Source organism: Uloborus diversus, chromosome 3 (assembly GCF_026930045.1).
Source record: "Uloborus diversus isolate 005 chromosome 3, Udiv.v.3.1, whole genome shotgun sequence".
Taxonomy (NCBI): Eukaryota; Metazoa; Arthropoda; class Arachnida; order Araneae; family Uloboridae; genus Uloborus; species Uloborus diversus.
The window spans coordinates 113,134,234-113,146,648 of NC_072733.1; the positions used below are offsets into that span (position 1 = coordinate 113,134,234).

At 32.5% G+C, this 12,415-nt stretch overlaps 1 protein-coding gene across 2 annotated transcripts in view; it reads right to left on the reverse strand.

Annotated features, from left to right (window-relative positions):
• Positions 1 to 12,415, reverse strand: part of LOC129218080 (zinc finger protein GLIS2-like) — a 74,469-nt gene that overhangs the window by 11,885 nt on the left and 50,169 nt on the right. For both annotated transcript variants that reach the window (XM_054852277.1, XM_054852276.1), the window contains exon 5: positions 12,215 to 12,333. In XM_054852277.1, the coding sequence (XP_054708252.1) occupies positions 12,215 to 12,333 (119 nt within the window). The remainder of the gene's footprint in view (positions 1 to 12,214; positions 12,334 to 12,415) is intronic.

Genomic DNA, 12,415 nt, shown 5'->3' on the forward strand with positions numbered 1-12,415 from the left:
TATTAGAAATGATTAAAGTCATATCATAGGAAGAAAAACTTGCCAAATACATAAAAGAAAAATATATTAAGAAAAGTTTTCAGAAAGATTAATATTGAGATACAAACTGAACTATCTAAAAATACTGTGGGGCAAAGTGAAATAATTAAGATAACTTATCTATCACAAGAGGATAATAAAATATGTTTTGTTTGGCTATTAAAAATATTTTTGATCAAAAGAATAAGTCAATTGAATAATGAATTTAGAGATATAAGTACAGTACGGGACCCCAGTCTAAAAAATAGTAAAAACTTTCCTGTCTTTCAGTATTTGTCAAGTTTTTTTCTGGTTTCACTAATGTTGCACTGAATTTCGTTTATTTTTTGATCAGTCTGAATGAAAGTATACTTTATATAATGCTAAAACATAAGTCAGAGACAATTTGCAGCGGCATATAGCAGGTCTTGATCGATGCATCAGCGCCGATGACTCAGCAATTTAGCCATTGGCATCGGCGGGCGATGCTAACTTGCAGGAAAAATTGGCCTTAAAAAACATCGAAAAGCCGGTGGAGTTGGCCGATGTTTTCGAAAAAGAAAAGGACCTTTGCTGTTTCACTTTTTAATACAAAGTAAAGGGAGTGATTGTTTTCATATAAAATTTTTTACTTAAATTTCAGTATGAATTTCTATTTTAGTCACTCCTGAAACAATTTTTAATACTGCATTCAGGAACAAACACGTTAATTACTGCGTTGTTTCTTGTGACTGGATGTACGTATGTATCTCTCATAAGCCATAACTCAAAAATGGTAAGCTGTAGATGGTCAAAATTTCATATGTGGGGTCTGCGTACGTTCCAGTTGTACACTTTCCTTTTTGTCTTCAATCAGGTGTTCCAAAAGACCTATTTACTCATTTTTTTTGTGGCTATTAATTACTTATTTCAATGCAAAACTAATATAGCGTCATATAGACTGAGGATCATTTGGTGAGATATTGCCGAATTGGAAACCAACTTGGAAACAAATATGAGATGGCAAAACCGGTTTTTGCGACATTTTGTTAGATTCTTTTCTGTATCGCTTCGGCGGAGTTTAGGACCTGTCGAAACACATTTTCGGGCATTCTTTCTCTATCACGGAACTTGTAAAACATTTATCATAAGCGTTTTTGTAACTCATACATGGCCCCTATGGTTATGGAGCTTCTCGCGCAATTGCAACATTTGCGACATTTTAAATCCGCCACTGCACATAAACAAACTGGGTGCAAGTTTTAAAAGGGTTTTTCTGCTCAATGTTTATGATTTATTTTGAACTCCATTTTTTACTATTTTTTTAAATTCCCGAGAACACTTGCGTGTCCCCCTCCCCCTTGCTCTATTTCTGAAATTAAACTCTAGTGAGGGCCGCGCTGTCCCTATGTGCAAGGTTGTGTGGCACACGACTCTACCAATCAAAAATGCTCCAAATGAGTGAAAAAAATTTCCAACCAAAAAAATTTTAAAAAAATTGAACTTTACATCTAATAGTGATGGTGAAATTATACTGCTCATTAAAACAAGCAATCCTCCTCGCTGCCTTTCTAAAAAGAAAAATATTGCCTTGTTGTGTCCAAACATGCTATTCAAAAGCGCAATCTTTTACACTGAAAACACATTATACTAATTTATGCAGTCATGAGCATTTTTTTTTTTCATTTGTGGAGCCATGAATGCCATTTTGGTATATCTATAATTTCACAAAATTGAGCATACGATGTGCAAGAAATTTTCTATTTTCCATATTGGTTCTTGCAGTGAATATGTTGTATTGTAATTTATGCACCTTCAGAATACTGAGTTGAATGTTTTCCAAAAATATTCTTTATTATTGATGAGAAAGAAAATGCGTCTTAAGAAAACAAAGTGATTTTGATTTTAAAAAAAAATAATGATGTTGGGGGAAAAACCTAAGTTTCTTTCAAAAAGAAATATTTGAATTAAAAACTTTCAGTAGATATAGCTAATTGTTCAGCTTTACAATAGCTCAGTCCAATTTCTTTTTTTTTTCTTTATTATTATTCTTTTTTCTAGTCTGTCTAAAAGTAAGATTGTCTTCAAAATGCTACTACTCCAAAAAAATTTCTCCTCCTGCCGCCAAAAGCATTACGGAGCATCTCAAATTTCGTTTCCAGATCTGCAATTTTGCAAAAGTTCCAGGAAAAGTTCTCGAATATCAAACAACATCGTTTGAAACTGCATTTGAAAATCACCTAAAATTGCATTTTTAGAGCTTCAATTTTCAAAGATTGCCGGCCCTAATGTTACCAAATATGGTCTTACAACCGCGTTTTTAAGACTTCAATTTCAGAAAACATTCGGGCAAGGGCCTCCAAACTGCCTTCCTTTAATATCATTAAAGTTTAGGTTTTTAAAACATGACTTACGTAAAATTTAAGTGAAAGAGCCTCTGAACTTCTGATGTCATAGAATATTGCTTGAGTTTTTTGGGCTTAATTTTGAAATATTTTCCAGGGGAGAGCTCCAAAATCTCCTTCCGGTAAAAATCTTCAAAGTTGTCTACAATTGCATTTTTGGAAAGTTCAATTTCAAAAAAATTGGTGGGGACAGAAGGAATTGATTTCTGTCTCTTTTACAAAAAAATTTGGATAGAATCTGAGTTCCATCTCTTATTCTAACGTCAATAAATATGGCTTATAACCACGTTTTAAGGCTTTAACTTCTACAAATTTCCGCAGAGCCTCTTGTACCATTTTCCCTCACAACACCACCAAAGACCGTCTAAAATTGCGTTTTTAATGCTACAAATTTCAAAAATTTTAAAGGAGATTTTTTTTTTTAATGTGTAGCTCTAAAACTAATTTGTAGTTGCGCCACTGCTCCTGTCGTCACTTTTTGACCGGCATAACTGTTTTATTAATTATTTATCACTTAAGAGATTAGATAGATGCTCACACTGGCGTGAATTTTGATACTACAAACATTTTCTTTTTTCCAAACTGCATTATTAGCATATCAGAGGAGCTGCTGAACTCGAAATAATTTCGAGACATGAAGTAAAAATAAATACCATATTTCAAGATTAAATATTCACACATTTTTTTAATAAATTAAATGCCAAACGTATTTTTTTATATTATATATTTATTTACAAAACCTCTTTCCAGGTGTTAACTATATTTTCTCCAAGCGCCAGAGCATAAAGGTGCTCAAAAGACATTTGCACAACGGCGCCGATCAGGCTTGGTGCGGCCCTGACTCTAGTTGTACTTCCGAATTGTTTAACACTAGAAAGACGGAAGCGGTCATTTTGACCGCTAATGATTTTCAAATGCTCATATTTGCTGCGTTTAATTTTCGAACTCTTTTTCCTTCATTGACTTTTCCTAACTATTTATTAAAATCTTACAACAGTAAATTTTTTTTCTTTAGGATTATTATTACAGTCGCTATAAATGTTTATACCTAGAAAGACTGACTACGGTCATTTTGACCGCTAAGTGAACCTTTCTTTACGCATCCGTTTTATTCTTTTTTCTCTTATCAGTTGTGTGTACTATGGACCATTGTTAGTTGTCAGGGTGAGTAATGTTCTTTTGAGTAGTACCTGCTGGTCAGGTTTAATTATTTGAACTGTTAGGAAAATGCGAAACACCTGCTGGTTGCATGGTTTCAGTTTTCTGCTATCTGCACAGGAGGCAAAGTCGAGAAAGGTAAATTTGAAAAGCATGTATCTAGACATGTGAAATTACTTTGGGTCTAAAAAGAAGTAAATATAAGCAGGTAAATTCCAAAAATGTTTGTTTGCTAGCATTCTTTTGTGCACCAAAGCATGTGTTTTGCTTGAAGCATTGACGTTTATTTTTTTCGATGATAATGAAGTGCTCAGTCACATAATTATATTCACGATGTCGAGAAGAACCGTTGAGAAGAAAAACTTATAGAAACATTTATTCCTGAAACTTGCAGATTTATCTAAAACAGATTATGGTTGGAATGAACAGTCTGACTTATCTGAAGAAAAATATATTCCTAGCGATGATAATAGTTTGCTTTCATGAGATTATTGCGAATATTTTTCGGAGTCTAGATTTTCAGAAAAGGATTGTTCTTCTGAGTTAGAATCGGAAGAAACCTCGCTAAAAAAAAAAAAAAAAAACTGATGCTCAAAATATAAAAAACAGTAAAAGAGAAAGGGAAAGGATCCAATGCAAAAAAAGAGGAAATTTTTCAAAAACAGAACTTGTTATTTCTCCAATTTCCTCCAAGTCACCTCCACAGATCAATTTTGCTGCATATAAATAAGTATCTACCTCAGGAAAAAGATTAAAATAGTGTGAAATTAAATTATGCGAAGATAAATCTACAAGCATTTGTTCTGATTGCCAAAAAAAAATAATAAAAAAAAAAACTGTTAATAGCTAATATACAGGTGACGTGATAACATAAGTATTTTGAAGTACTGTAAAAGATAGTAATGTACGGTATATTGCGATATATAGATATTTTTTAAAACAAAACATGCATGGTTGATTATAGTACTACTTGTTAGTTATTAGATGCTAAGAAAATTTCCTCTTTTTTGCACAAATTTGCTCTTTCTCAATGCCAATTGTGTAAAGCATGTGCATTTCACTTGATCGAACATAAAATTTAAAAAAAGGCTATCTAAGACTTATTTTCAGACTATATAACGATAAAATTGTTAAACTAAACTCTGACATGTTGAAACAAATCTTTTCTATGGTTAAAAGTCCGGAAAGGAGGAAATTTCCAATCTTTTAAGTATGGCGGTCAAAGTGACCGCTGCTAGTCTTTCTAGGTATACGCAAAACGCCGTCTTTCTAGTGTTAAAACTAACGCCGTTCATAACATTAGGGATTTTTTTTCAAGCTTTATCTATTGTTTAGGAAGAATTTAGAGCATTAATGTATGAAATTGATTAAAGACGTTTTGGATGGTGACATAATTCGGAAATCAAAAAGAGCTTTAAATTTTTTCTTCGGAAATGCTGAAGTAGATTTAGAAACTCTTCCGAGGCGTTGGTAGTAGCTGTTCTGTACTGAAAAAATGAGGCCGAAGTTAAATGTTGCGAGTTACTGCAAAATCAGAAAGTGACCCCCCCCCCCCTTCCCTCGTCGTTTCAAGCATTTCTTAAATATTTAGCGATTATTTATTTTGCTCAAGAAATGTCACTTCACGTTGTATTTTTCATACTTCTTTCACCTATATTTTGTAATGTGTCATGTTTTTTGCATCATTTATAGTGATTGATTTTTTTCTATTGTAAGTAATTATTTTTAAGTATTTTTATAAAATCAATGAATAAAAGTTATTTTTGTTTTCATCATATTTTTAATAACATGTTACAGAAAAGTTTCAAAGATTTTCGATTATGCATTTTTTTAAATTTCAGAAAACTATTGTTAAATTGAAAAAGTTAATTTGAACTTGTTTCTAGTGCTTCATAAAAAGATTAAACATTCAAATTATTCAATATTATGTGTGCAAACATCAGATCAAGTAGTACGTGTATTAAGTTGTTATTAACTTGGTATAAATATTGAGTTTGTTTATTGTAGCTGTGTTTTAAGAATCTCGCTCTTTTCATGGCTATTCCTTTTTTCAGCAAAAAAAAAAAATGTCACTGTTATAGCTTTTATAAAAAATGCAAACATTTCTATTCATAAATTTTAAATATGCATGAAAATATTCCTATTATGGTTTAATATTATAATTTATCTGTTACCCTTTTTTGTTTAATTTGATGACTAAAAAGTGTCTACCTGCAATCTTCCCACTTTCATTGTGTAATTTGTTGACTTTCATTGTTTTTTTATTCTTAATTTTTTTTTGAATGATTAAACAACATAATTTAATATTTTTAACTATGTATAATGTCCCTAAATCCATACATTATTACTGAAATCTCAGTTATATGATCAATTAAAAAAAAAAAAACAAATCTATTGGTTATTAAACAGTGTCTTTGTTTTTCTTCCTTTTTTTCTATCTTTTTTTTGCTGTTGTTCTTTGCTTTATCATACAGCAGTCAAAAAAGGAGAAGCATAACTACACCCTATACAGATTGTACGCTGTACGATCCAAAAGTTTGGGGACAAGCTAAAAAACCATACCCAGAATAATTCATATTGACGAAGCACATCCACCTTCAAAGGGTCACCTTGAGGGACTATGTACTTCTGCCAATGTTCATATAACTTTTGGAAACACTCCTGGAAACCATTTTTTGCAACCTCCTGTGATGCAGCTTTATCTTCATCTGACGAAAGAAAACGGCGTCCCTGCAAATGTTTTTTTTTTTTTTGCTGGGAATAGGTAAAAGTCACAAGGAGCTAAGTCTGACGAAACATTATGTTATTTGTTTGTCATATCAGAGTATTGACCATCAAAGCCTGCATCCTCAACATGGAAGTCGCCTTCTTCCACACGATGAAGCAGCAGTGCAAGTGGCCTTACAGGAGGTTGCGAAAAATGGCTTCCTGGAATGCTTCTAAAAGCTACACAAACGTTAGCAGAAGTGCATAACCGCTCAAGGTGAGTATTTTGTATTCAGGGTAAGGTTTTATATAGCTTGTCCTCGTAGTTTTAGATCATAATAAGTATGTATGAGTTTTCAACTTTCTATTTCATAACGTTTTCGAGTGACGCAAGTTTATGCACATGAAGACATAACAAGAGACCTTGTGATAATTAACTGAGGAGGTGTTCAAAATGGATCTTTCGGTCATGTTCTTAGGTACATAAGCATGTACAGACGTGCCAAAAAAACTTTTGAAGTTTAAATTGGGTGATCGTAAAATAGAAATTTAGGTTGAAATCTGATTTTTTTTTGTGATTACAATTCCCTATTTGTAGAAAGGAAGTGAAATGAATAAATGATCCTTCAAATCTCTGACAATCTTGGCAATTTATTTCCGATTAATTTTTTTTTTTTTTTTGCCATCGGCCATTTGGGGAAAATCAATCGGCCAACAATCGGCAACGCCCCATCGCCAAAAAATACCATCGGTCGAGCCCTAGCATGTAGTCAGCAGATGTTGCTTTTTATTACTATGCAATGTGCCAATCGTACAATAAATAATCATATTTTTACTAAAAATATTTTAAAACTTCTGTTCAATAGACTTCGTATTGCATACTTTATGAGAAGGAAAAAAGAAGTATCGTTAACCGAAAGTGGATGTTAAAAGATTGCTGCAAAATTACAGCAAAACTCTTCCTTACGCACATACGTGGCAGCGAAAAAAACGTTTTTAAAAAAGGCTGAACTGAAAGTACTGTGTTTTCAACCTGAACATTTAACACTTTTGGACGTTTAAATCTGAAAATAATAATAATAATAATATTTAAGGGAAAAGTTTTAGTTTTTGGGTCTTCTGGATTTTGGGATTCCGAAATTGGGATCTCATACAGTAACTATATGAGAAAAATAAACAAGTAAAATAGTAAAAGAATAAGAAACTAAGTGAATGAATGAAAAAATAAAGTGGATTATTAAATGAGAAAATGGTGAATGAAAAATTAATAAATGAATATGCAAGTGATTAAATAAATGATTAAATAAGTGAACAAAAATGAGCTTTTTTATATAGCCTCATACGCACTCTGCAATTGTACAGAACATTTTAAATAAAAGTAAGCTTGATATTAAATTCCTAAATACTGCACTGAAAATTAGTAGGTCTCAGTTAATATTTAAAAATGTTAATAACAAGAATATACTCATTTTATAAAAGCAAAAATATTTTTTGACTCAGAAAATAAGGATGTTAATTTTTGAAAATTGCTTGTAAATATAATATTATCGTCTATTTTGATCTTAAGAGGTAACTTTTTTAAACATATCTGTTATGCATAAATTACTCAAGTGGCTCCTTTATAATGGATGATTTTAAAGCCAAAACTGGAAAAGGCATAAAAAAGAAAAATTAGGCATCTTCATTGTGTTATTCTATGTAAAAGAAAAAGATTCATATGATTAACAAGACAGATGAAATTACCTGATCATAAGGCCCAAAATCAAAATGACCAGTTTCTGACGGATTTGAGACAAAAAAGGGCAAATCCATTGTTATGGGTGTGACACTTAGACAGGATTTTACTGGTTAAACATTTAGACCATTGAGAGATAGACGAGCTTTCCATTTCATTTGCTATTGTATGCGCTGAAGCAGGAGTAAGGACGACAGGTTTTCATCTCTGGGGAAAAACATCAAACAACTTCCCCGCAATATACCAGGTGTATGAGAACTTTGGGATTTCCGCATTTTCTCCCTCGGTGGCTATTCTACGAGAGCGCTTTAGAATCATTTTTAAATCGGCATAACTCAACAACTTACTGTAGAAATTGAAAAAAAAAACCACTTATTCATGAATCAGTAAACTATGCACTTGTACAGGAAAAAAATCTGACAAAACATTTCAGGCAGAAGGTAAAAAATTAAAATTGACGACTGTTTAAATCCCTAAAAGAATTAGCATAGCTCTGGCGAAACCTCTTCCGTGGAAGGTCTCAGTCACGTGGTCTCCCCCGCGAAGATTCCTGCTTCAACAACCACTCCCACTTATCGTATTTATGACTCAATGATCTAAGGTTAAACCAACATTTTAAGCACTAAATCAGTTTACATATGTTAACGAAGTATTTCTCCTGTTCTCATATTTCTGGAATCTCCTGTGAATATTTCAATATTTCATCATCAGAGCATTTTTTTCTATTAAAAGACATTCAAATGAAACTTAATTCATGATGTTTATGATGAATTTAAGTCTTTTTACTGAGCAGGATTTTTTTTTTTTTTTTGACGTGACAGATGTGATGAAATTGTGACGGGTGTGACATGGTGCCAAGCCCACAACTTTGAAGAGCGTTTGTAAAAGAATAATAAATGGTAATAGTAAATATATATTTACATTTCATCAGCAACAAAGCTAGTAATGGCGTACATTTATTTCAGTTCGCCTTTAATGGAAACCAATGATATTAAGTGTTATGTAGCTAGTTTTGGTGATTAAAAACAATTTTTCGGAAGAAATATCACCTTTTACGGAAAAAACTCCACAGGGTCGTCCATTAGCCTGAATATCTTTGCTTATTTTTCTTTTTTAAAATTAATATGTAAAACAGTAAAGTAACGCAATATATTAATAATGTAGTGCTTTGTTTGCCTTGGATGGTTAGGAGAATAATTAAAAAAAATGCCGTATTAGGTGTTAGTATAACCCGACCGTGAGAAAGATATACCATTTGAGTTGCAGTGATAACTATATTTTGCAATGTAAACTTGTCTATTTAATTTAAACATCTTCAGAGTCCCAACAGTAGTAGTCCCTCACCTGGACTTAATCTCTCCATTAATTCTATCTTGCGGACAACACTCACTCAGACTACAGTATTTGCTTCAGTGTATAGTTCAATTATTGTTATATTCATTGCACAATTAAATAAATGAAAAGTAGTTAGTTTTAATGAAAAGTGACTTAGTTTAATTTGACAACCTTGACTATATTTAGCCGCCGACAATATGACTACTGTACACTACTAACGACTGCTGTTGTACTAACCAGAATAGTGAAAAAGTTCAAGTCACATGTCAGTTGCAAATCCCCTGCCCAAAGGAAAGAAGTACTAGTTTGATTGTTATACATGTTTGTCGTACAGATTGGCTATTATTGACTAATTTTTCGAAGCTGTTTAGCTATTTTCTTAAAATTTCACTTGGCACCACTGTGCTGTGCTGCCTGATTTCTTGAGGATGATCAAACACTTTTTACAACATTTTGTTCTTACTCGACATTTTTTCCTTCTTAATCATGCAACAAGTTTTAAACTTTCGCCTTATCACAAGGGCACATAATTTCAAAATAAAAAGCCAATAATATTTCAATTCTATTTTCAATGGGCAATTTTCCTTGCACTACTGAAGCCCTGGATGTTTGAAACATTCCCACAAAAAAATAAATAAATAAATAAATAAATAAATAAAAATTAAAAAAAAAAACAATTTTGCTGCATCTGTTTTACAAGATTCAGGACGAATTACTCCAAATATTTTCGATTTGTGTAGTCTAAAAATGAATTGATAGTATTTTTTAGAATAACTGCACTAGTGCTGGACGATATATCGATATAGCGCTGAACACCGGTTTCATAGCCATATCATAAAAACCGTTTTTTTCAAAACCGAATCCATGATATATCACAGCCGGCGGTATATCGTAAACGAAACCGGTGTCTTCGAATTCACCGACGCCGGAATCGGCTGCACGAAACCGGTTGAATTGCGAGCTCTCCGACGGACAATCGACTTGCCTGAAGATCGCCGATTCCCCTCCGAGACCTGCTGATTCGAAGACTGCGCTCCTCCCCCCCCTCTCCACCGCACGATCGCTGATCGCTTCCCGTCGCATAGCGCGAATGGAGGAGTGTTACGTCATCGGTGCATCTGGCATGGACCACGCTTGCGCTGCTTCGAGGGTGGATGGAGGGTGGGAGGAGACTCCTAACGATACCGGTATTTGGTAGCAAGCTTCGTCTTTTCGAATTTCGGAGGATATTCGAAGATTCGAATTTGTCAAAGCTGCTGAAACCGGTTTTTTCACCTTTCGAGCTTCACCGAATTTATCACTAAGCTTTTATTTGGAACCGTTCATTTGGTTTTCTGGCGCTTTATTAATTTTCTTTTCTCTGTTCTCCTTACTTCGTTGTTATCGTTATTGTTATATATTTTAAAATAATTATCGTTGTTCATTGTTTCTATTGTTCTTTTCTTAACTTTCTTCTTAGTTTATGCTTTTAGACTGTTTGATGCAATTTATATCACTATAAGTTATATATAGTTAAAACTTATTCTGAGAGAGGTACTCACAAGGAGGGGAGGGGGTATAGCACGACTTGCGCCATCAAAACAAAATTTTTTTTGGATGGGGGGGGGGGGGATAATTTTTTTATTTATTTAATTTTTTGATTTATTTTTATTTTAAATTATTTATTTTGTTCTGTTTATATTTTATTTCATTTATTTATTTTGTTTGTGGGTGTGTGTCATTGGAGTAGCACACAGAACTTTTCTAATAAAATAATAATAATAAACCAATAATATATATGAAAATATTTAAAAAAATAAATGAAATAAAAAGGAGATCTAAAAAATAAAAAAGGGAGAGGGTTGAGAAAAGGGGGGGGGGGCAATTGGCATCCCTGTATTCTGATGTGATTGGCTGATTGGTATCTGAATAGTATTTTAAAAATTTTAGAAATTGTCTATATAATGACAAAATCTTTGATGCAAATGATCCCAAGGTGTGTGTTGTAACGCTCTTGTACTGTACCTATAAAGGTTGGGAAATTCTTCAAAACTCTCGTTTCGAATTGAAAAAAAGTAATTATTAGCATGATCCTGTAAAAAATGAGAGCCTGATTTTGATATGTATTTCATAAAGGTGTGAAGGAGGGATGCCATGATAAGTCCCCCTCTATATGTATACAGCTGATTATACCTATATATTGATATATCATGATGTTCACTTTCTAATATATCGCGATATGTAAATCCAGATATCGTCCACCCCTAAACTGCACATTATGGAAAATCGGCCTCTGAAGTAGTCAAGTTCTTTTGTAAAGAACTTGACTCGGATAAGCCTTTTAAGGAAGTTTTCAACTAGCAACATTGATATCAACTATAACTGCAATCACAGCATCAGTAGAATGTAGATTTTCAGCCTTCAAATGAATCCAGATGTATAAAACATCAACGCAAGTGAAAATCGTCTGAATAACCTTTTAGTACTATTAATTGAATAAGAATGATAGGCACACATAAAAGAAAAGGAAGATTTCTATTATAAATGCATAGATAAATTTGCTTCATGGACCCAAAGACTTGATTACACATGCAAATATTTAACTCAAAATTTGAATACATTAAATTTTGTCAGCGGTTTTTTATTTCAATTTTTGACTATAATTTTCAAATACTAAATTCAAAATATAAAAGTATACATTTATTTTGAAAAATAAGATTGAAGGTGTAATAAGTTTACTCAAATTATTTGTGAATATTTTTATACGTCAGTAAAGCAGATGGTCTGGTTATACTAGTTTACAGACCTGGAAGATAGCAATGACTGACACAAGACGTTACGCCTTGCCACTGATTATATAATTATATAAACTTGAAAAAAAAAAAAAAAACTACTTTACCAGTGTGAGATCTTATATGAATTCTTAAGTTCTCTAGTCTGGAAAATTTCTTTCCACAAACATCACATCCATGCGGTTTTTCATGAGTATGGGTTCTAATATGAATTAGCATTCGGTACCTAGAATATTAGGTTACAAAGTGAGAACAGAATTAAAAGTAAAGGTAAAACAAATAATTATATATATTTTTGTAATTCCCAT